Source organism: Phyllostomus discolor, chromosome 12 (assembly GCF_004126475.2).
Source record: "Phyllostomus discolor isolate MPI-MPIP mPhyDis1 chromosome 12, mPhyDis1.pri.v3, whole genome shotgun sequence".
Classification (NCBI taxonomy): Eukaryota; Metazoa; Chordata; class Mammalia; order Chiroptera; family Phyllostomidae; genus Phyllostomus; species Phyllostomus discolor.
The window spans coordinates 15,253,564-15,277,655 of record NC_040914.2 but is presented as its reverse complement, the minus strand read 5'-3'; the positions used below and the strand labels follow the sequence as shown (position 1 = coordinate 15,277,655).

The window sequence follows — 24,092 nt, the reverse complement described above, 5'->3', positions numbered from 1 at the left end:
AATGTTGGTTGGTTGCCTCTTGTATGTGCCCCAACCAGGGATTGAACCTGCAACATAGGTACGTGCCCTAAATGGGAATCGAACTGGAGACCTTTCACTTTGTGGGATGATGCCCAATCAACTGAGCTGTATCAGCCAGGGTTTTACTTGGCTTTTTTTGTTGTTGTTGGTTTTTTTTTTTTTGTTTTAGCTTTTTTTTTTGTCCCAAATAACATTTACTAGCATAGCTTTGGATGCCTATTGTTTTCCAAACTTATATTCCCCTAATTAAGTTAAAATTTTGTTTTTGCTTCTCCTTCTTTAGAGAGATTCAGCAAACTGACACGATGGGGAACTGGATGCTTAGGGACAAACATCAAGTATTAGCTGGAGTGGAGTTTTAACTCAAATAGCTAGTTACAACTAGACAACTTTCTAGAAAGAACTTGGCAGGCATATCCTATGGCCAAACTCCCCTGCCCTTTGAGGGAGAGGCCAACAGTTCACATTAAAAGCCCCACCTCCCATCCTCAGTTCAGTTTACTGTACATCAATTAAATCTCAATAAAGCTGTTTTTTTTTAAAAAGAAATCTTTTTTAAAAAATTGATTTTCATAGGGGATAGTCTCACAGTGGCCAGAGGGGAGAGAAGAGGGAATTTCAGGGGAGAATGGGTAGGGATTACAGGAACAAATTTAAAGGACACATGGACAAAAACTAGGGGTGGGGGGTAATGGGGGGAAGGGGGGAGGGTTGGGTGGAGGGGCTGGAACGGGAGTAGGGGGGAGAAAACTGTACTTGAACAATGATTGAAATAAAAAAAATTGATTTTCAGAGATAGGGAGAAACAGAGAGAATAGAGAGATCAATCGATCAATTTTTTTGTTCTACTTATTTATGCATTCATTAAGTGCCCTGACTGGGGATTGAACCTGCAACCTTGGTGTACTGAGGTGATACTCTAACCAACTAAGCTACCCAGTTAGGCCAAAGTAGTCTTTTGGAAAGAAAAAAAGTCTGTTTCCTTTTACTCTCTCTATCTTTTGCTTTGTTCTATACAGCTCCTGTATCAAAATCTGTTCCCCCTGCCCTAATTAGTACATGGATTTTATCACATCTTTAAAATATCACAAATAAGTCTGAGGAATCACCTGGCACCTTGATGTTTCTATAGCCAAACAGCTTAGATCTTACTCATCAGCCTGCTAAACTGTTCCTTTTTCAGAAACACAGTTACTATCCAAATTTTTTCTGGTATTCTTATTTTTAACTGTTGGGGTTTGTTGGATCAAAGCAGCTGAAAACAAGTTCATACAAGTTCAGTGTCATTTCCTTCAAGAATGAACTCATCTTTCTGGGCTTGAGACACTGAAAAAGCAATGCCTGACCTCATTGAAACACTGCAGGTGTATATTTCCTCCAAGAAATTTCAGATTTCAACAAGAGAACCATTCTCCTGAATAACGATGTTGATGGGAGGTTGAAGGCAGACAGACTCATCTTGTAATGGAAGCCCAGTGTGACACCCTTGAACATGTTCTGTACATGACGGCAGATAGTGTGAAAAGTGGCCAGTTCCTTCCCATTTCCCCACCATTTGCCAACCCAAAGCTTCTTCTTTTTCTTTCCAAGGTGACTGAGCTCTGCATTGATGTAATTGAAGTCTCTCTGCATGGAGCCTCTGGGGCCCTTCAAAATAACCATGTATTCCTTCAGAGTGACATTGACATTTTCTGGAATGTCAACAGTCTGATTCTGAGGATGGTCCGCATCCTCATATCTAGCAGATACAGCAAAGAGCTCTAAGTCTTTTGCAATAAGATAGATTATGTGTATTCTTGAGTAATGAGTAAATATATATATATATATATATATATATGCATGAGAATCTAAAAAAAGTCTTTCCCCCAATAGTCTCAGGCTCAGCTCCCTCCTAAGTTTCCTCTGTCCACTGAAGAAGCATTCAGTAGGCAGCAGAGAAGGGAAGGAATGATGTAAAGTGGGCAAGGGATAGATGGACTTAGGGAAATGGGGCCCATTATAATAGAAGAATTTGGAGTCTGATTTTTCTCATTCTGCCATACCTCCCAGGGAAACTCTAGAACCCCTAACAGTCAACTTTGGCCTTAAGTTTGGGCTGAGAGTGCTCTGAAGGTCAATCCTAGTCTCTTGTTCAGGTAGCAAGAGAAGGTAGCCTATTAAGTGAAAGGAAAACCAGACTTAGATCAGGATATCAAAGTTCTGGCCTTGGTTTTGCCCATAGTGTGTAATATGTGGAACTCATTAAAGTTTTACAGATCTCTGATTCTTTCTAAAAAAGGTATGGGTTGGAGAAGATTAATTTTAAAGGCACTTTCAACACTAAAATCCACTTTGAATCTTGGGGCATATACCAAATATAGCAGAAACTTTATTAGAAACATCAAATACATTCACAGGAATTCTCTGTTCTTCAAGTCTCCAACTTTTGATGACCAGCAATCAGAAGGCTCCCAGTCCAAAGAGGTGTCCTGTGACTTGGGACAGATGTCTCTTCAGGAACAATGGACTGGCAACTGCAGCAACAGCAGCAGCAGTAGCTCTAACTTCCCAGCTGAAATGGGAAGCCAGTTGGCTCCATTTTCAACCTTGCGGGGCTCAATGAGAGTTTGGTATGGACATATTTCCCTCACATACATGGGTCCTATTGTGAAGATCCCAGACATCATCCTGCAGCCAGTTATGGATGTACAGCCTTTGACCTCTAAAGTTGAGTCGATGTCTCCTATGGAACAAGGAAGGATGGGAGACACAGAGATGCTTTAGGAAATCAGAGAGGAATCTAGTCCCTCATTCCTGGGCCCCTGAGTGTCAGAACCTCTTGGGATCCACTCATGTATCTAGTTTTACAGCCTCTGAAACCATCAGATGTTCAGTTTACCTCCAGCCACCTGAAGTTTTCCTTGATAGCATCTATTTGTATCATTGGGACAGGGGAGATAAGGCGCATTCAGACAGGTCCCAAAAGCCACACAGGTTGGGCAGTGGAGGGTTTCTGACCCATTGGAAGCTGGAAGGGGAAAGAGAGGGACAATTAAGAGTATGTCCTGCTTCTGGAGTTGTCTGTCCTTGCCTCCTTCTCTTCCCCAAGTCTTTCCTGCTGATGCCAGTCTAATCAAGGCCTGTTAATGTCACCTCCCAACTCTTTTCCAACTGATTTTCTTTGCTGCCAAAGCATGACTTCCACACTCTGTACTTAGGTGTGGAGATACAGAGATGAGGAGGACAGTTCCATTTAGGATTGTTGTCTAGGAGGAAAAAGACATGTAAGCAATGAATTACAATACTACTCAGTAGGCACCATGTCTTAGGTATAAGAGCGAAGGCTTAAAGGAGGACATAACTATCTAAAAGAATCTGGTAGTATTTTCAGAGTGGAGACTGGGCTGAGCTGGAGGATGAAGAGGGGTTAGCTGTGTGGAAATGGGGGTTGGGTGAAAAGAGCAAAGGAATATGGGAAATTGTGAGAAAATGCAGTGTTGACATTCAGCTGGTAGGCACATGTGGGGCTGGACTGGTTTTTATAGCCAGCGTCCATTCTGATTGGCCGCTACCATCTCTGTTGTCAAATATTTTGAATACTAGTATCAGCTAGAACACAATGAATAAGAGAGGGAAGAGGAGGAAATGAGCTGAAAGGCTAGGCCAAATGGGGGAAGTGGGCTGTGCTCACATGGCAATTGGGAAGCAATAACTTGTTGTATTGATTACGCTACCACCCTCTTCAGGAACCTCCACTGACATCTTTTTTAGTAACACAAAACCCAATTTATACCCAGGCCTTCACTGACGACCCTCAGGTCTGAGCAGTGTTTAGACCCCAAGGTAACAATTTAGAAAAAGAAAGACAAGCAAAAGTTCTGAAGTCCTTTTGTGTATGGCCCACTTGGACCTAAGCCAAGTAAGAACAAAAAAGGAGTGCTGGGCAGGTACTTGAGATATTAGGGGAACACTTTGTAAAGTATACCATTGTCTAACCACTATGCTGTATACCCAAAATTAATACAAAGTAATACTGAAGGTAAACTGTCTTGAAAAATAAATAAATAGATAAATAAATAAATAAATAATAATCTGGGAAAAAAAACCCACAAAGAAGGAAGACCTACAATCTCTTCAGAGGTTTATAGAGTTTCTCTCTATAAACCCATCTCTCCTCTCTCAAGGTACCTGGGAGAATTTCACTCCATAAATCAGGTAAGTTCGCTCTGTCATTGCAATTGGAGAGCTCACAGTAGTGGCTGGAGGAGACCACCATGATGCCCGGGGGTAGGGAGTGCTGGACAAACGTTATTGCCGGATTCTCGTCGGAGATGCAGCCCTTCGTCGCTACAATTGCTGTCTTGGGCCCTGTTATGAGACAAGAGGGAAGGACCTGGGATGGCAGGCCTCATGTTTGGCCTGAGGGGAGGGGAACACGCTGACCCTCCTCCCACCCAACCCAAGGGCCCTTCTCATTCTACCTGATTTAACAATCAGCAGGGATTCCTGGCAAAGCGATCCATTGTCACAAGTCTCAAATTTCTCTGTGCTCCAGTCAAACATGCTCGGATCATCTTCCACGCTCATGGCTATACCCTTGTGACAATAGAAATTTTGTGCCACTGGGGAGAAAATGAGATAAAGATAAACCCTTGCCCTTCTCTGTGGGGCCCAAATCACACCTTTTTTTTTTTTTTTTTTTTTTAGCAGAAATCCCTCCTGTGACCCCGCTCCCCACCCCTCCCCCCACCTCCCCCACACATACTAGTCAAGGAGGAGGCTCCGAGGAGAAAGAGGAACAGCAAACCCTGGGTGGGCTGGGGACCCATGGCTCCTTCCAGAGAGGTTTGCAAGAGCTGATGAGGACCTGCGTGCGACTGGATGCAGGAGAGGAAGCTGTCAACCCCGTAGCACCAGACCAAATCTAGGTCCTGGCAAGCACGGGCTTCAGGGCCTGGTGAGCTTCAGCCCAGAAGTCAGCTCGCCCCTAACTGCTGTGTGGGCGTGCGCACGCGCACTAGCTCACTGGGCCTCAGTTTCCACCGCTGGGATTCCCAGGCCCAGCCACCTGCTCCCGGGAAGGCCAGGCGTTCAGCAAACAGAGGCTGCCCAACCCCAGGACCCCGGAGTCCCGCCCAGAGGCCCCTCCTCCTTCGGACTCAGCGTCCAGGCTCGAACCTCTGCTGCTCTTCCAAGGCCCAGGTGTCCCAGACCACGGCCCGGCACCCGCCAGAACCCCGCATTCTGAGACCCCGGCCCTGTCCTCCCCAGGGGCCCCAGAGCCTGGGTTCAGTGGCCCAGCCCCCGCCCCTCCCCCCGCCGCCCCCCCCCCCCCCTCTTTCCCCAGGATCCAGGAATCTGGGTTCCCAGCCCCCTTTGGGTTTTTAAAGCACCGAATTCCCTCTGGCTTCCAGAGAACCTCACAGGAATCTAACGATGCTGAGAGTGCCTCCTCGAATGCCCCTTCTGCCCCCACCTGACCTTCTCTTAACGGCTGGGTGACGCAAGCCCTCCTCGCCAGCCCCCCCAGGTCACTCGATGCTCCATTGGCCAAGCAGAAGCGTCCGATGAGCTCATTGGGTGAGCTCAGAGGAACGCCAGACTTCGTGGGCCCCAGCAGGCTCGGAAAAGCACGCATGCGCAAAATACAGGGTGGTGGATAAGCTCGCGCGGGTCGTGGTGGAGTTCTCTGCATTCACAGCGTGCAGAGTGCAATGCAGCAAGTAGCAGCACATCAGCAAACAACCTCGCTTACTCTGTTCTTTCTGGGCAATGGCACTTCTACTTCCCCAGTCACACCAGGCAGTCAAACCTTTGGCCCTCACACACTGAAGAAGTTTTCTCCCTGGCCAAACGGCCTCTCAGGGTTCCAGGCTGGCTCCAGCTCCCACGCAGAAGTCAGAGCCACTGGCTTCCTCAATCTGACCTCCTCACTCTTTAGTTGGCAGTGGCTCCTGCTCAGCCCAGGAGCCATCCTCTAATCGCATCACGGCACCAGTCCTGTAGTCCATCGCCTTCTGGAAGCTGAAGAGAGGAATGCCGACCTCGGCGTTATTTCCAGCACCCCTGAGTGTGCGCATGAGCAGTTACTGTGTGAAGGCACAGGCCACCGTTATGTGTAACCCACGTGTCTGTGTCGGTACCATGAACCAGACCTGTCATTCTGATTTCTTGTTCATGGCTGAAAATTGTTTCATTCCTGTATGTGTGTATATAAACTTACTGGATGTAACATGAAATAACATGCCTGTTGTGTACTTTCAAACTTAGTATTATTTCTGTGAGTTGTGTGGTATAAATGAATATTTCTTTTTTCTTTTTTTTTAAAGAATTTTATTTATTTATTTTTAGAGAGGGGAAGGGAATGAGAAAGAGAGGGAGAAAAACATCGATGTGTGGTTGCCTCTGGTGCACCCCATACTGAGGACCTGGCCCACAACCCAGGCATGTGCCCTGACCTGGAATCAAACCTGTGACCCTATGGTTCGCAGGCCGGTGCTCAATCCACTGAGCCACACCAGCCAGGGCAGAATATTTATTTTTAATAGAGTAAATGCAATAATAAGAATGGTGTTGGCAAAGCTCTTAATTTTTTGTAAAAATATGGTAAGAACTTTAAAATGGTTAAAAAACCCTAAAGAGAGTTAATACAAACATTAAGAGAAAAGCAAATTAGCTAGAGTAGGAAGAATATTATATCTTTTAGAATCCCTCAAAAATGTTTTTAATTAATCAATTAATCAATTTAATTTTAAAAAATATTGATGGTTGTGTCCCACCCCAAGAGATTTTGATGTAATTAGTCTTGAGTGTAGCCTCAGCCTGTGGATTTTCAAAAATATATTTTATTTATTTACTTTTAGAGAGAGGGGAAGGGAGGAAGAAAGAGAGGAAGAGAAATATTGATGTACAAGAGATACAGTGATTGGTTGCCTCTCACATGCCCCCAACTGGGGACCTGGCCTGCAGCCCAGGGTGTGCCCTGACCAGGAATCTAACTGATAACCTTTCTGTTCGCAGGCTGGCACTCAGTTCAGTGAGCCATACCAGCCAGGGGAAACAAATTGTTTTATTTTATGAAAACAACAACAACCACCACCAAACCAATAATCCAAGACAAAAGAGCTGCAATTAGATTATATTGTAGCCTAAATCATTTGGTGTTTTAACATTCAAAACACTAAGAATGGGCATGTGATTCATGCAGGGGATGGGAAATCATTAGGTGTCAGAGGCCCTCAGGTCCTGGGGCTACAGGGCTGGGGTCATCAGGAGGCAGGAGAGGATGAAGCACCTCACAAAAGGACCATGGCCATTGCCAACCAGGCCAGGGATAGTGGCCACAGATTTCAGGGGGAGAGGTCTCTGTGTTACCTCTGGTGAGAGTGAGTGTGGGTGATCTTGCTATTGGTGTCTGGATGGCATATTCTGGAAGTTTTGGCAGTTTTTAGGATAATTGAAGGGATTGTCTTGAGTGGTGCCTTTTAACAGGGAGTAGGCGTAGGGGCTACGCAGTCTTTAGTGCACACTGTGGTTTTGATCCCACCTCCAGGAGCAAAGACAGAAAGAAATTTACCTCAGATGCAGGGTCCCTACTGCCTGGCCCCTGTCCTCTTATCACGAAGGAACTTACGAGTCCCTATCTCCAACCCCTCCTCCCTCTTAATATGTTAAGAACTTTCAGCTGGGGAGAGTTAACAATAAGAGTGTAACTATGAATATTATTATTAACCTAAAAATATCAGAGGCAGCAAAGATAAATATTAAGAGGGTCTTTAAGGACCCGGGAGCCTGAATCACTCTCCCTTGTTTTCAGGACTCAGGGCACCCACCTCTGTGAATCTGTGGCAGTACATGGCTTTCCTAGGGCACTCTGTAACCACAGGTGTGGGCCAGGGTCTCAGGTCTCGAGCACAATTGCCAATGCAGGACCAATGGATTGCAGGGATCAGGAGGCTAGAGAGGGTGGCTGGCAGCTGCACAGCCACCTGCTTCCAGCTCTACAATCTCGTCTCTGGTCCCTCACCCCTTCCCATCTCTCTGACTTGCACTTCCCCTGCCTCTTCAGTCCTGGCCTCACAGCTGGTTTCTAGCACCTGTAGTGAAAGTCCTCTGACACTGACTCGTGGCCTGTGTATTTGTTTCCTGGGGCCTGAGAGGCTTAAACAAAAGAAATGTATTGTCTCACAGTTCTGGAGACTGGAAGTCTAAAATCAAGGTGTCGGCAGGGTTGGTTCCTCCTGAGGGCTGCGAAGGAAGGGTTGGTTTCAGGCCTTCTTGGCTTGCAGGTGGATATCTTCTCCTTGTGTCTTCCCATCATCTTCCTCCTGTGCGTGTCTGTCTGTGTCCAAATTTCCCTTTTTCGTGGGGAAACCTGTCATATTGGATTAGGACCCACCCTAATGACCTTTACTTTGATTACCTCTGTAAAGACCCTGTGACCAAATAGGTCACTTTCTGAGGCCCTAGGGTTTAGGGATTCAACTTATCAATTTGGTGTGGGGGGGGAGGGGGACACAATTCCACCCATAAAAGCCTGTTAGAGAGCCTTGGGTTGCTAATGAAGTAGTGAGTGCCAAACAGTGCTCCATTTTGCAATTTCTTCTGTTTTACTGTGATTTCCTGCTGGGACCCTGGCCAATTCAATATTTAGGATAAGGAGTGGCACTTGGAAACAGAGGCATAAAACTGTATTCTGAGATTAGGTTTCCATCACCCAGGAGACGCTCAGAGATAAGCACCTTGTTGGGGGCAGAGGGGGCACAGGTGAGACTAAGTGTGTGGTACTCTCTCGATGGCTCAAATTATCACTGGTGCTAGCAGTGAAAGCAGTGCAAGTGGAAGGCAAGGCATTGGGAGTTGAAGTGGCTGTGGTACTTTGTTACTATGGCAATAGGAGTGCATATGTTGATTGCGGAGTCAGTTGGTTTCTTCAGATGATCCCACAGAGCAAACATGGGGAAGGGGAGCAACTGAAAATTGAGGATGTCCAAATGGAAGTGCAACAAACAATTGGAAAGCTTCCTTGGTAGAGCATCCCTTGTCTTCTCTAGTACCACTGCAGACATGGCTGACCACCAAGCAAGCCCAGGGCCTGGTTGCAGAGTTGCACCACCAGGTAAGTGTTGAACCCTGCCAGGCTGTGCTAAGGTGAAGGCATGGCAACCCTCAGACATGGGATGGAGACCTTGGGCAGACCAAACTCTCTGCACATTGATAGTCCCCCACTTCCGTGTGAGGCAACCAGCCCTCCGGCATAGAAGCCTGCCAGTGATGCACCTGGGGGCAGTCCCCTCACAAGGCAGTGCTTGTTGTCCTTCAGATGTACAAGAGCCACTTTCCAACATAATCCAGAGAAACACAGGGCCTGCCTGGGATGAGCATGCCACAGACTGACAGCCTCACAGGACTTCACTGGTCTGCCCTGGCAGAAGTCCCTGAGCATGTGCATGAACACATTCATGCCAGTCATCTGTTTATTGCCTCTCAGCTCCAGATCCACTCATCATTGCTGCAGTGGATCTTGCAAGCATTTTTCTTTGTCCTCCTGGCACGAAGCTAGCCTTTGCCAGTAGAGGGTGCCAGAGGGACACTGCAAGAGGAAAGCCTTGTCTTCCAGCCTGAGGGGAAGAGGTTGCTCCCTACATTCTTCCTTACTCTTTAGAGTTCTCCTTACTTTTTTTTCTTTTTTTAAATATATTTTATTGATTATGCTATTACAGTTGTCCCATTTCCCCCTTCACTCCCCTCCACCCTGTGCCCCCTCTCCCACCCACGTTCCTCCCCTTTAGTTCATGTCCATGTGTCATACTTGTGAGTTCTTTAGCTTCTACATTTCCTGTACTATTCTTGCCCTCCCCCTATCTATTTTCAACCTACATTCTATGCTACTTATTCTCTATACCTTTTCCCCCTTTCTCCTCCTCCCACCCCTCCTACTGCTAGCCCTCCATGTGCCCTCCATTTCTGTGGTTCTGTTCCTGTTCTACTTGTTTACTTAGTTTCTTTTGGTTTTGCTTTAGGTGTGGTTGTTAATAATTGTGAGTTTGCTGTCCTTTTACTATACATGTCTTTTCTTTATCTTCTTTTCTTAGCTAAGTCCCTTTAGCATTTCATAAAATAAGGGCTTGGTGATGATGAACTCCTTTAATTTGACCTTATCTGAAAAGCACTTTATCTTCCCTTCCATTCTAAATGAGAGCTTTGCTGGATAGAGCAATCTGAGATGTAGGTCCTTGTCTTTCATGATTTGGAATATTTCTTTCCAGCCCCTTCTTGCCTGTAAGGTCTCTTTGGAGAAATCGGCTGACAGTCTGATGGAAACTCCTTTGTAGGTGACTGTCCCCTTATCTCTTGCTGCTTCTAGGATTCTCTCCTTCGTTTTTACCTTGGCTAATGTAATTATGATGTGCCTTAATTGGTGTGTTTCTTCTTGGGTCCAGCTTCTTTGGGGCTCTCTGAGCTTCTTGGATTTCTTGGAAGACTGTTCCCTTTGCCAGATTGGGGAAGTTCTCCTTTATTATTTGTTCAAATAACTTTTCCACTTGTTGCTTCTCCCCTTCTGGTACCCCTATAATTCGGATGTTGGAACGTTTAAAGGTGTCCTGGATGCTCTTAAGCTTTTCCTCGATTTTTTGAATTCTTATTTCATCATGCTTTCCTGCTTGGTTGATTCTATCTTCCTTCTGGTCCACTGTATTGTTTTGAGACTCAGATTCCTTCCTTTCACTATTGGCTCTCCTCCGCGTATCTTCCTGCATCTCTTTTATGGTAACCTGCATCCTTTCATCTAAATTGCACCCAAAGTCAACCAATTCCGTGAGCTTTGTGATCACCAGTGTTTTGAACTGTGCATCTGATAGATTGGCTATTTCTTGGTTGCTCAAAAGGATGAGTCCTGGGGGACTGATCTGTTCTGTTGGAAACATGTCTTATGTCTTTCCCCGTCTCTCCTATTATTATTATTATTATTATTATTATTTTCTTTTCCGGTCTGGTTGCTCTTGTTACGGTGGGGGGCAGAGCCTTAGGTGTTCACCGGGGCTGGGCACCCCAGTCGGTAGATTGTGATGTTATATGTGGGGGCGGGGGCAGGGGCGGGGGCAGGGGCGGGGGCAGGGGCGGGGGCAGGGGCGGGGGCGGGAGGGAACAATGGCGGCAGTTCCGTTCTCCTGGGCTCAGACACTTCCTTGCTTGGGATCCTGGGCCACGAGCTCTGCCCTGGTCCACAGTCACTGCCCCACTGGTTCCCCCAGCCGAGGCTTGCGTACTCAGGGATCACCGCTGCGTTCTTGCGCCCAGGATGGCTGTCGCGCCGATTTTGTGCCAAATTTCCCCCGACCTCCTCGCGCCGCAGACCCGCGCCAGCCCCGCGCCCGCCCAGCTCGTCATCCCCTACCAGTCTGGATGTATGGGTCTACTTCAACTTCTTGGCTGTCTGACTTCCATTCAGATAAATCCTCTGAGAGTTCTGAGTGAAATTATGCCTGTAAATTATTGTTGTTCTATTCTTGGTTGTGTGAGGAGGTACGGTGCATCCACCTATTCCTCCATCTTGCCGGAAGTCCTCTACATTTTTAGTAACCAGTCTCCACATTAATACTAATCCCCTGTTACTAGTGACTAATTTCTTTTTTAAAATATATTTTATTGATTATGCTATTACAGTTGTCTCATTCCCGCCCCCCCTTTATTCCCCTCCACCTTGCACATCCCCTCCGACCCACATTCCTCCTCTTTAGTTCATGTCCATGGGTCATACATGTAAGTTCTTTAGTTCTCCATTTCCTATACTATTCTTAACCTCCCCTGTCTATTTTATACCTACCTTTTATGCTACTTATTCTTTGTACCTTTCCCCCTCTCTCCCCCTCCCACTCACCTGTTGCTAACCCTCCATATGATCTCCATTTCTGTGATTCTGTTCCTGTTCTAGTTGTTTGCTTAGTTTGTTTTTGTTTTTGTTTTAGGTGTGGTTGTTAATAACTGTGAGTTTTCTGTCTTTTTACTGTTCATATTTTTTATCTTCTTTTTCTTAGATAAGTCCCTTTAACATTCTATATAATAAGGGCTGGATGATGATGACCTCCTTTAACTTGACCTTATCTGAGAAGCACTTTATCTGCCCTTCCATTCTAAATGATAGCTTTGCTGGATAGAGCAATCTTGGATGTAGGTCCTTGCCTTTCACGACTTTGAATACTTCTTTCCATCACCTTCTTGTCTGCAAGGTTTCTTTTGAGAAATCAGCTGACAGTCTTATGGGCGCTCCTTTGTAGTTAACTGTCTTCTTTGTCTTGCTGCTTTTAAGATTCTCTCCTTATTTTTAATCTTGGGTAATGTAATTATGATGTGCCTTGGTGTGTGCTTCTTTGACTCCAACTTCTTATGGACTCTCTGAGCTTCCTAGACTTCCTGGAAGTCTATTTCCTTTGCTAGATTGGGGAAGTTCTCCTTCATTATTTGTTCAAACAAGTTTTCAATTTCTTGCTCTTCCTCTTTTCCTTCTGGCACCCCTATGATTCAGATGTTAGAGCTTTTAAAGATGCCCCAGAGGTATCTAAGCCTCTCGTCATTTTCTGAATTCTTGTTTCTTCATTCTATTCTGGTTGAGTGTTTTTTTTTCTTCCTCCTGGTCCACACTATTGATTTGAGTCCCAGATTCCTTCCCTTCACTGTTGGTTCCTGTACCTTTTCCTTTATTTCACTTAGCATAGCCTTCATTTTTTCATCTAATTTGTGACAATGTTCAACCAGTTCTGTGAATATCTTGATTACCAGTGTTTCGAAGTGTGCATCTGATAGGTTGGCTATCTCTTCCTTGCTTAGTTGTATTTTTTCAGGAGTTTTGCTCTGTTCTTTCATTTGGGCCATTTTTTTTCCCTCAGTGTGCCTGTTACTAGTGAGGGGGCAGAGCCTTAGGTGTTCACCAAGGCTGGGCAATCCTTTTTGCTGCATTGTTACACTGTATATGGGGGAGGGCTCTGAGAAGGAGCAATGCCACTTGCTCCATTCTCTGCCAGTTTTCAGTCACTTCCCCTGCTACCCATAATTAAATTGGGCCCTTCTGGTGCTGATTCCTGGGTGAGTGAGTTTGTGTATGTTCTAGGACTCTGTTGGGCTCTCCAACGAACTCTCCTGTGAAGCTGGGAAGTTTTCCCGCTGCCTCCTCAACCCCCACAGGTGTTTTCAGTCAGAGGTTCAATGCTTTATTTCCCTGTGCTGGAACTCTGCGTTGCATGGTCTGTCTTGCTCCCCAGCTGCTTCTCCCAGTTTATCTGCATGCGAAAATGGGTCTGCTCAGTCTGCCAGCTGCCAGCACTCTGGGTCCACCAGCCTCTGCCTTGCCGTCTCGCCCCTCATACTGGTCTGGGTGAATGTTTCTTCTTTAACTCCTTGGTTGTCGGACTTCCATACAGTTTGATTTTCTGTTGGTTCTGGTTGCTTTTTTTGTTTTTAAATTTGTTGTTGTCCTTTTGGTTGTGTGAGGGAGCACAATGTGTCTACCTATGTCTCCATCTTGGCTGGAAGTCAAAGCTTTCTTTTATTACCCTTTTCCTGTTAAAGCTAGTGTGTGGTTTCTGACTCCTTTCTGGACCCCAACTGATACAGATTCTAAGGGTATGAGACCAAAAAGGACCAAGAGTAAGGCCTGATGTGGCCAAATCTTTTCACATGGGATATAGGATTTAAGGTTGGCTCAAGCATTGGGAATTGGTATTACTAGTTGGCTCAGTCAGTCAATATCTGGATTCAATGCTAGAGCTTCTGTGGCACACTGGACATAAATAGAGCCTGGTGTCAGAGGAAAGCTGGCATGAGTCTGTCAGGTGCAGCCTCCTCAGTCACCTCCTCACCATATCCCCTGGGAAGGAATTAAGATGTACATGGAGGAACGCTGGCCTGGGTGGTGGACAACAGGTCACAGAAGACAAGAGAGAAGACAAACTCTATGATTAATGACCTGGGATGGGGCTCACCCCAATGAATCTTTAAAATCCCATGAAATTAAACTTTTCCCCCAGATATTAGAAGAAATTTGTCAGAAAAATAACTGGGGCCAGTCAATATATCAACTGCACTCTTTCACTGGACAAGATCAAGGACAACTATCCTTTTGTTTAATTTTATTGTTCAGTTGCAGTTTACATTAATATTATTTTGTATTAGCTTCAGGTTTACAACATAGACAATCACATGCTTTACAAATGGGTTCCCCATGTTTTCAGTATCTACCTGGCACCCCACATAGTATTAGAATGTTTAAAATTATTTATTTTTAGAGAGAGAGGAAGGGAGGGAAAAAGAGAGGGAGAGAAACATCTTGGTTGCCTCTCACACATCCCACCCGGGGACTGGGCCCACAACCCAGGCATGTGCCCTGACTGAAAGTCGAACCAGTGACATTTTGCTTTGTGGGACAATACTGAACCAGCTGAGCCACACCTGTCATGGCGTTATCACAATATTATTGATTATATTTCCTATGCTGTACTTTATATGTCCCTTTGACTATTTTGTGATTACCAATTTGTGCTTCTTAGTTCTTTCACCTTTTTCACCCAGCCCCCAACCATCACTCTGATCTCTGTATTTATGAGTCTGTTTCTGTCTTGTTTGCTTATTTTGCTCCTTAGATTCCACATATAAGTGAAATCATACCATATTTGTCTTTCTCTGTCTGACTATAATTCACTTAACATAATACCTTCTAGGTTCACCCATGCTGTTGCAAATGTACCACTGCTTTTCATCCACTGGTCTGTTAATGGACACTTGGGTTGCTTCCATACTTTGGCTATTGTAAATAATGCTGCATGATCACAGGGGTGCACATATTCTTTTAATTAATATTTTGGATTTCTTCAAACATATATCTAGAAATGGAATCGCTGGGTCATAAGGCAGTTCCACTTTTTATTTATTTTATTTACTTTTAGAGACGGAGGAAGGGAGGGTGAAAGAGAGGGACAGAAACATCAGTGTGTGGTTGCCTCTAATGCACCCCCATCTGGGGATCTTGCCAGCAACCCAGTCATGTGCCCTGCATGGGAATCTAACCAGCTACCCTTTGGTTCACAGGCCGGTGCTCAGTCTACTGGGCCACACCAGTCAGGGCCCATTTTTTATTTTTTGAGAACCCTTATACTGCTTTCCATAGTGGCTTCACCAGTCACCAGTCTGCCACCTACAGTGCACAAGGTTCCCATTTCTCCATATCCTTGCCAGTACTTGTTTTTTGTTGATTTATGATGATAGCCATTCTGACAGGTGTGAGGTGATACCTCATTGTGGTTTTAATTTGCACCTCTCTGATGATTAGTGACATTCAGCATCTTTTCATATATCTACTGGCCATCTATATGTCCTTCTTGAAGAAGTGTCTGTTCAGGTCCTCTGCCTATTTTTTAATTGGAGTGCTTGTTTTTTTGGTGTTGGGTTGTATGAGTTCTTTATAAATTTGGTCATTAACCCCTCATTAGATGCATCATTGATGAATATCTTGTTTTGTTGATGGTTTCCTATGCTGTGCAAAGACTTTTTAGTTTGATGTAGTTCCATTTGTTTATTATTTCTTTTGTTTCTCTTTCCCAAGGAGACATGTCAGAAGAAATATTGGTAAGAGAAATGTCTAAGATTTTACTGCCTATGTTTTCTTCTAGGAGATTTGTGGTTTCAAGTTTTACATGTAAGTCTTTAATCCATTTTAAGTTTATTCTTGTATATGGTGTAAAAAGGTGGTACTTTCAGTGTTTTTGCATGTATCTGTTTATTTTTCCAACACTATTATTGTATAGACTGTATTTATTGAATAGACTGTATGTTTTGAGTCATTATATCTTCAAATAGGTTCTCAGTTCCTTGCTTTCTCCTTTTCTTTCACATATCCTGTGATGCACATCTTGTTATGCTTGATGTTGTTCCAGAGGTCCCTTGAACTATCCTCATTTGAAGTTTTTTTTTCTGTTTGCTGTTATTATTAGGTGTTTTCTGCTGCCTCATCTTCCAAATTGTTGATTCAGTCCTCTGCTTCATTTAGTCTGCTGTTGATTCCTTCTACTGCATTCTTTTTTTTTTTTTTAAAGGGAGAAGCAACACCAGGCCCCAGGGGTTTAAGATTTTTTATTTATTTATTTTTAGCGAGGGAAGGGAGGGAGATAGAGATAGAGATAGAGATAGAGAGAGAGAGATATCAATGTGCGGTTGCTGGGGGTTATGGCCTGCAACCCAGGAATGTACCCTGGCTGGGAATCGAACCTGGGACACTTTGGTTCCCAGCCCACGCTCAATCCACTGAGCTATGCCAGCCAGGTCTACTGCATTCTTGATGCAAATATTGTATTCTTTATTTCTGACTGGCTTTATTATTATTATTATTATTTGTTTACAGAAAGGAAGGGAAGGAGGGAGGGAGAGAGAGAAAGAGAGGGGAGGGCAGAGAGAGAGAGAGAGAGAGAGAGAGAGAGAGAGAGGAGAAAGAGAGAGAAACATTGATGTGAGAGAAACATCAATCAGTTGCCTTCCATAAGTGCCTCAGCCAGGGACTCAACGCACAACCCAGGTATGTGTCCTGAGTGGAAATCAAACCCACAACCTTTTAATTTACAGGATGACATTTCAACCAACTGAGCCACCCAGCCAGGGCTTTTATGTTTTTTATTTTATACTTGCTATCCCTTTGCTGAAGTTCTCACTAACTGCCTTGAGCATCCTTATTTTCTCTCATTGTTTTGAACACTGTATCTGGTAGATTGCTTGCCTCCATTTCATTTAGTTGTTTTGTGGGGGGATTTCTCCCATATTTTAATGTGGGACATGCTTTTTTGCCTCCCAATTTTGACTGCCTTTCTGTATTTGTTTCTGTGTATTAGGTAGATCTGCAATCTCCTGGTCTTGGTAGGGTGGCCTAAGGTGGTGGGTGACCTAATGTACTAGGTATCTTGTGGGGCTCAGTGGTGCAGTCTCCCTGATCACCTGAGCTGGGTGTTGCAGGACTGTCTCTTATGTGGGTTTTGTGAGCCCTCTTGTGGTAGCCTAGTCTTGAATGCTTTTGGCATATTTGTGCTTGGGATTGGCTCTCAGGCTGGCTGAGTGTGAGGACTGACCTTGACCACAGTGTAGGAGCTGCTGGGTGGGGGCTGACCTCACGAAGCTGAACTCACCCCAGCAGGTCTGGTGCTGCTGAGGTCTCCCTTTGGGTGTGCCACTTGTGGAGCTAATTGAGTCATATTCTGATGTGGCTTAAAGCCAGTCACTGAGTATGCTGGTTTTCGGGCCTCTTGGGAGAGACTGCATTGTGGGTCAATATCAGATGCTGCCTATGACTGGCCCTGGGCTACCTGTTAGGAGTTACAAAGTGATCCACACTTGTTGGCTGCCTCTCCTGGGTCTGGGTGTGCATGGGAGGGACCAGCTTCCACCAGTACGGAGTGTGCTGCAGGTCAGCAAAAGGCCCAAGGCACCATGAGATTTGCCTCTACCTACCAGTTACACTCAGCCACTGAAATGGCCTCTGGTGGCATGTGAGTTGTATGAGGCTGGTTCTCGGGGAATCATCAGGTAGAGGGGAATGCTGTTTACCAGAATGATAGAGATTGGAACTCTGTGCCAGAGCTGGGTCTGAGGCCACTCAGCAAAAGCATAGGGGACTATTTTTATACAAAATAGCCATTCCTACTCTGGCCAGCCAGAATCCTGCAATCCATCCTTACATACCTCCAAAGCTAAGTGCCTGTGCAGATGAAGCATATGGATAAGGCAGAAAGTATACCCAGCAAACCCTGGGCATTGCCACTGGTGGAGATGACACTCTGACTGCAGCAGCTGCTGCTGCTTCTGCAGCTGTTTTCCAGGACATGCTGCCTCTAATGCAACTGCACCTGTGTCTGCAGCCTAGCTCAGGCAAGCAAGTGACCCTTGGACAAGACTTAGCAGCACACACAAAAGATGAGCTGTATCCCACTTTTGCAGTGACTGCTGGAGGGGATGGATGTGGTGCCTTCTGATGATATCCTTCTCTTATTTTAAAAGCAAGACACACAAAACTCTATACAGAAGAACTAAACCTCTAACTCAGTCCTCCAATGATTGCATGTAATACTTTTCCTAAAGTGACGCCTTTCCTGAGGCCGACTTATACTAAGTTAGAATCCTATGAGGATGTTGTTCCTAATGCAATCAAGCATTAGGGAGAGAGTTGTCTAACAGAAGTAAAGAACCCTGCCACCAAAGTGGTTCTTAGAGGTTCCTGAGTCTCTTGGGAGTATGTTTACAAACTCTGACTAGTGCAAACAGTTTTTTGTTTGTTTGTTTTAGCAGCAGGAGTTTAGGGGCTGACCAGACCTGAGCAGTCAGTAACAACAAAGGAAGCTAAGTAAGCTCCAGATGTTGAACTCTGGATAACAGCTGCTTTTGTGATACCCAAAGTCACCAAAGGCAGGGGAAAGGTGGGAGGATGCTTTTCAAAACATGTTCCCCATTGCCCTCCCTGTGAGGTGTGTTCACAGACCGGTGCTGGTGAAAGGATGCAGGAGGGGTCATAAAGTCAGCATCACTGCGATCTGGTAGGTGCGGAAACGAAGACACTGAGAGGTTAAACAATGTGCCTGAGATGACCCAGTTGTTCAGAAGCTAAGCAGCACATAGACCATGCTGCCTGACTCCAAAAACCCCACTGTGACTGCTCCTGTAGCTCCTGTAGTTTGATTTCTGTGTTCTCTCACAGCAGGACCTCCTGCTCCCCATGATCCTGCTCTTGGGCCTCCATCCCACAGATGCACAGTCTCTCAGACCCTCCTTGCCCCTCTAGCCCTCCATCCACATGCCAGGGGGGTGCTGGGACCCCCCCTCAACTGTTCAGTTCCTCCTCAGCCTGGGTCAGTTCCCCTGCTTGTTCTCTCCAACCCCAGGCCACTGAGCCAGGGGGAAAGAAAAAGCTCCAACGGGGCAAAGGGAGTCACTGAAAATGGTGAGTGTGGAGCACAAGTACCCCTTCCTGGTGCAAGGTGAGCCCCAACCCAGCCTCTCCCACTCCTTAAGCCCTCCCTGGAATCCACCATCCACAGAGCCTTTGCCTCCAATTTGGCAGAGAAAATCTGGCTTCTCAAGCATGAGCTTCTTTCTGACTTTTTGTCCTCAAACCAGTGTTGTCTGCACCCAAACAAGAAACACAAGGTGTTTCTGCTGCTGAAACTTATCCCTCACCCACCTGCAGCCCATGCTACCTGTCTCATCAACTTGTCACTACTTGGGAGAGGTGTCCCTCCCTACAGGGCACAGAAAACATTAGAGGTTCTCACATACCACCACTTTGTTCCCTAACTGTTGGTTTTGAAGGTAGAAAATGACAAATTGGATGGATAGTGAAATGCAAGGTGACCAAAAGTGTTACTTTATGTGTTATGGAATCTTACAATGAGAGATTTCTGCAAAGGTACATTAACTTCTATGACATAATGCACATAATGTAATATGAGGGGAAAGCAACTATGGAAGGAGAGGTTTTCAGTGTTCATTAAAATAATTAAATCTATACCTCTTCTAAGTAAAAAGAACATGGGTGCCAACATTTATAAGATCAAAGCACAGGGGCCTGAACTAAACAATGGTCTCAACATTCTGAACTCAAACAAATATTAGGGACAATTGTGACCACAGTCTCCACATGGGGCTTGGGGTTGAAAGTCTGGCTGGTTCTGCATCTTCCAGCTGCCCAGTTGCCTCTGCACCCATCTCTTGCTGAGTCCCACACTTGATCCTGACCCAGGACACATCTTCCCATCCCTGTTCCATTGCTAACAGCTTCCCATGAAAAATCCACCTGGTTCTGGCTCAAGAGACCCTCTGATGGTCGCTGTCAGGGCTGTGACTTCCTCATCTCTACAAAGGGTGGGGTGGTGCTGCAGGCAGGGCTTTCCACCATCACACTGTCTCTAATTATCTGATGCTAAGGTGTAAAGGACAGAGGCAGAAAGAACTCAGATTCCAGAGCCCATGGTTGCATCATGCTCACTGGCAACAATAAACAAAGAACAGCCTTGCCATTGTCCTGCTGTCCCCAGCCAACCCAGACCCCTGCCCCTTCCTCTGCCACTTCCCCCTTACAACCTTCCCCAACACTGCCTTCTATGGCCCCCACTTTGTCTGAGCCCTCACCCTGGCCCTCCTCCTGCTTCCCCACCTCACCCAGCCTGGTTACCAACTCCCATTGGCAGGCACCCTTTGCCCTTGGGAGGCTGCAAAGCCTGCAGCTTCCACAGGTTCCCTAGGGCCCCCTGATGCCCTGTCCTGCCAGTCCATCTGACCTTCCTTTCTGCTCTTTACTCTTCCTCTGCTTGTGTCCCTATGCTGGCCCATCTCTGGCTGGGCTCCAACCACCTGGGCAGATGGCTTACTTGACCAGTCACCACCTCCAGCCTAGTCACTACCTCCCACTATCTCCCTTGGGCCATCCAGCAAATTGTCCCTGGGGCCTATTGCTCCTGCCAGTGGGTACCTGGGCCTCTAGATGCTTCATGAGTGGGGCACCTCAGCCTCCCCAGGAGACAGTGATGGAGGTGGGGAGTCCCTTTAGCACAGCAAAGCCTTCTAGGGCCAGGGAGGCTGTGACAGCAGGAGGGGGTGAATCCCTGCTGTGAACAATGCAAGGATGGGAGCCTGCAGGAAAAAAAAGCAAAGGTGTAGCTCAGGGTCCTCTAGGAGTAGCAGTACCAGGCTCTCCCTACCCAAGCTTGGCCCCAGAAACCCTAACTTGGGTTTCTCAGGTCACACCTACAGGTACCCTAAAGCAACCTGTAACCTCAGAAGTGCCGAGCCAGGCTTCAGTCAGCCTATGAAGGCCCTACCCTCCTTTCCTGCCCACATTGTCCCCTGGGGCAGGTGCTTTCCTTGTCTGTCTTAACTCTCCCTTTTGGAACAAACAGACTCAATTCCCTCAACAGGACACCAGCCTTCACACTTGTGCTTTCTTTGGAGGCTTGCAGGGGCCACACTCACCTGGCTGTTCCTTCTCTGCACCCTTTAACACCAAAGGCTGATGACCTTCTCCCTCAAAGGACAGGACTTGGTGGTTTCTAACTCAGCTAGAATCACAAAGCCTTGGTTTGCATGGGGCCAAGACCTCTCTTCACTTCTCTCACCAGAAGTAGTGAATAAGCTCAAATGAATGCTCATGGGTCTCCATGTTACCAAACAAAATAGGGGATTGGCTGCCTGCCACTACAAAAGGCAAATTTGAGAGGCAGAGGCTTGTGAGGATGGAAAGAGGTTTTTGGAAAGGGGTTTTTGTTCGCATGCTGCATGGTGTGGGAGAATGGCAAACTCTTGTTTGGGCCACTCCAAGCCCATCTTCTCTGGGAAACCTAGGCAAAGTCCAGCCATCCTCTGCAAGATCAAAACAAAAGGCAGTGTTCAGATTCCTGTTCCCATTTAAAGTACTGTCCTTTGGGATTCACAGGCATCTGCTAAGCAGTTGTTTAGATAGCTAAACTTGTTCCTGGCTGCTGTCTGGCTCCAGACTTCCTCTTTGAATCCATGTATGGAGCTGGTATGGCCCCATTGGGCTGACAGGGCCACAAGGTTTCAATCTCTAGACCAGAGACTGTGTGAATACACTAGTAGGTTCTTCACCAGATAGGAGGGATGGGGGAGAGAGAAAGAGTCCCTCCTAGAGGCTATGGGCCATGTGACCATAGTAGTCCCATAGCCATGTGACTACTATGCATAGTAGAAAGGGCAGGCCAGTGTTCTGTTCCAGAGCAGGTCCCAAGCAGTGAGTGATGAACAAGAGTGAAGAGCCATTTCTTTGTCCCCCTGGGACTATATCAGTTTTGGATGTGGGATGGGTCAAGTGCTCTCTCTAAATGATCAATTAACTTCCTAAACTTCTGCATGCTCCAGGTGGGTCCACATCTGGAAAATCTCTTCTTTCCTCAGGCCAGACTGCCAGGCCTCTTTGGTACAGCAGCCCCCTGCCAATATTCTGACTGCTGTGGCACCTGTGCTTGCCTTCCCCTGGCCCCACCCCTAATCTGGTACCAGAAGGATGTAGGAGAGCTTTTTTCTCTAACCAATTATCCTGCTAACCTAGTGCATGCTCAGTGTAAGAACCTCCCTGTGCTGCCATCTTGGCCAGGGGCAGGGGAGACTCTCCAGGCACAATGTCAATTCTGTTGCTCTGCCCTGCATGCTAGTTCCTGTGTTCCTGTGAGCAGTGGGTTGCCCATGCTCTGGACCCATCAGCAGCCTAGCTGAAGGATCCTGGAAATCCCAAATGGCCTCTTAGGCAGAGCTGAGGGCAGCCTCAGTGGAAGAGGTGGTGCATTTGCATCCAGGAATAGGACCTCTGCACCAGAGGCAGAGTCATGCTCTTGGACATGCAGGGCATGCTCTTGGTTACTCCAGCATTGCTGCCTCACACCAGCAGAACTGACACTGCCTCACCATGGCCCCTGCCAGTGTGGCAAATACAATTTCCAAGCAGGGTCTCTGTAGTTCCCTGGCCTCAGGCTTCGCCCAGTGGTCCAGACATGCTGCCTGTTGGTCTCACCAGGACAAGCACTCAGCCCCTGGCTCTGTCAGCTTGCTTCAGGACTTTGAGGAGGTAGGTCTGGGGACCAAATGTGAGGTGACCAAAAGCTGTTAGCAGCATGCATCTCCTCTGAAAGCCCCACCCTGAGATCTTGGTGCCAGGGAAGGTGGACATGGGCCAGAAGCAGTGGGAAAATGCAGCCTTGGCCAGCTGGAGGCCCATAAGCCAAATTCCTAGACTGTCTCCCACCACAGGTCTCCCACTTCCACACAGTGCACCTAGGGGCCTGTTGTCACTGTCTGGGCAAGAGGCAGCTGCCCCTCAGGAGGGCCCACTTTGCCATGTGGGTGGGGATTGGCTGGCCCACTGTCCTTGGTGTCTAGGGCTGTGGCAATTCCTGGGACACTAGACTTTCAGTGTTAAACCCAGAGCAGTCCTTGGACTAAAGCACAAGAACTGGACACTGCAGGTTGGTTAGGGAGCTCTGTGGACTGGCCGTCTCTTCAGTGTGAGTGTTTCTGTCCCTGACTCAGCCCTCTGGGAAAGACAGTGTCCTGCTGGGTTTTTGGCCCAGGTCCCTGCTTCCAGATACTATATCCCAGGATGCACAGCTGCTCTCTGGCTCTAGGGGTGCATATGGTTACCCACTTTACTCCAGCTGGACAAATGGGTGCACATAACCCCTTCACTGCAGAGCTGTCTGACCTCAGAGAATACACCTGGGGAAGAGTTCAGTACTTTCCCTTTCTCTCTCGGAGATGGCTGGCAGGCACCTCAATTTCGACACCATGGTGACCATATGTTGAAGAAAAGGCTCCCAGGCTATGGTCATACACAAGGACTGTGAAGGACTGTGAGTTACCTCAGCTGCATTTGGCTGCCCATACGTGCGACAGTCTGCAACACATCAGAAATGGCCTGCCTCAGGACACTACAGTGAGTGGTCCTGGGCCCTGTGCCACCCCAGCCCCAGCTCAGCCTCCTGTTTCCCTGAGGGGCCCAGGATGTGAAAGTTGGTGGGACTCCATGTCTGCTCATTATTTGCTTCACCAGGACAGCTCTCCTCCTGAGCTAGCTTATGAAGAGCCTCCAATGGGTAACAGACCAGCTTGCCATAAAGAGGATTCTGACCAATTAGTTAAGACCCCAGGCTCCTGAATAATTGTGCTGTGTGTTGTGTTCTTTCCTCAGCCCCTCCCAGGGTCACAGCCAGAATAGTGCACACCCACCCTCAGTTGCATGGACACATACATACAGACACAGAGATACACATGTGTGCGGACAGGCACACACACACACATTTACACACCCAATGATATATCAGCACCCAGAAAAACATTCAGAGGAGTGCAAGGGCATGAGCGCGTGCACACACACACACACACACACACACACACACAATCTCAGACACACTCAAAGAAAGACACTTATACCCAAAGACACAAATCTTTATAATACACAACACAAATGTGTAAGGAGGTCTAAAGTCGGAAAAGCACACATATTCATCCAAACACACAGGTAAACCATGACAGGCACACCCTGAACCACCCATGGGCCTTGT

General features: G+C 46.7%; 1 protein-coding gene and 1 pseudogene across 1 annotated transcript; both read right to left on the bottom strand.

The window, feature by feature from the left end:
• Positions 1-1,169: 1,169 nt before the first annotated feature.
• LOC118497662 lies at positions 1,170-2,240 on the bottom strand (annotated as a pseudogene).
• Positions 2,241-2,369: 129 nt separating this feature from the next.
• Positions 2,370-4,979, bottom strand: TEX101 (testis expressed 101). The gene is made up of 5 exons (XM_036012216.1): positions 4,766-4,979; positions 4,482-4,622; positions 4,189-4,368; positions 2,900-3,028; positions 2,370-2,743 (listed from the first exon to the last, which is right to left on the bottom strand). Exons 1-5 carry the CDS (start codon positions 4,827-4,829, stop codon positions 2,514-2,516), a joined length of 744 nt encoding a protein of 247 aa, XP_035868109.1. The 5' UTR covers positions 4,830-4,979; the 3' UTR covers positions 2,370-2,513.
• Between the last annotated feature and the right edge of the window lie 19,113 nt (positions 4,980-24,092).

Bases quoted from the DNA above. Each gene is read 5' to 3' on its own strand.
- TEX101 (XM_036012216.1), bottom strand. From the start codon at position 4,829: ATGGGTCCCCAGCCCACCCAGGGTTTGCTGTTCCTCTTTCTCCTCGGA. The intron at 4,623-4,765 runs GTATGTGTGGGG...TTTTCTCCCCAG, and splicing joins CGGAGCCTCCTCCTTGACTA to TGGCACAAAATTTCTATTGT. The intron at 2,744-2,899 runs GTAAACTGAACA...CTTGTTCCATAG, and splicing joins AAAACTTCAGGTGGCTGGAG to GAGACATCGACTCAACTTTA.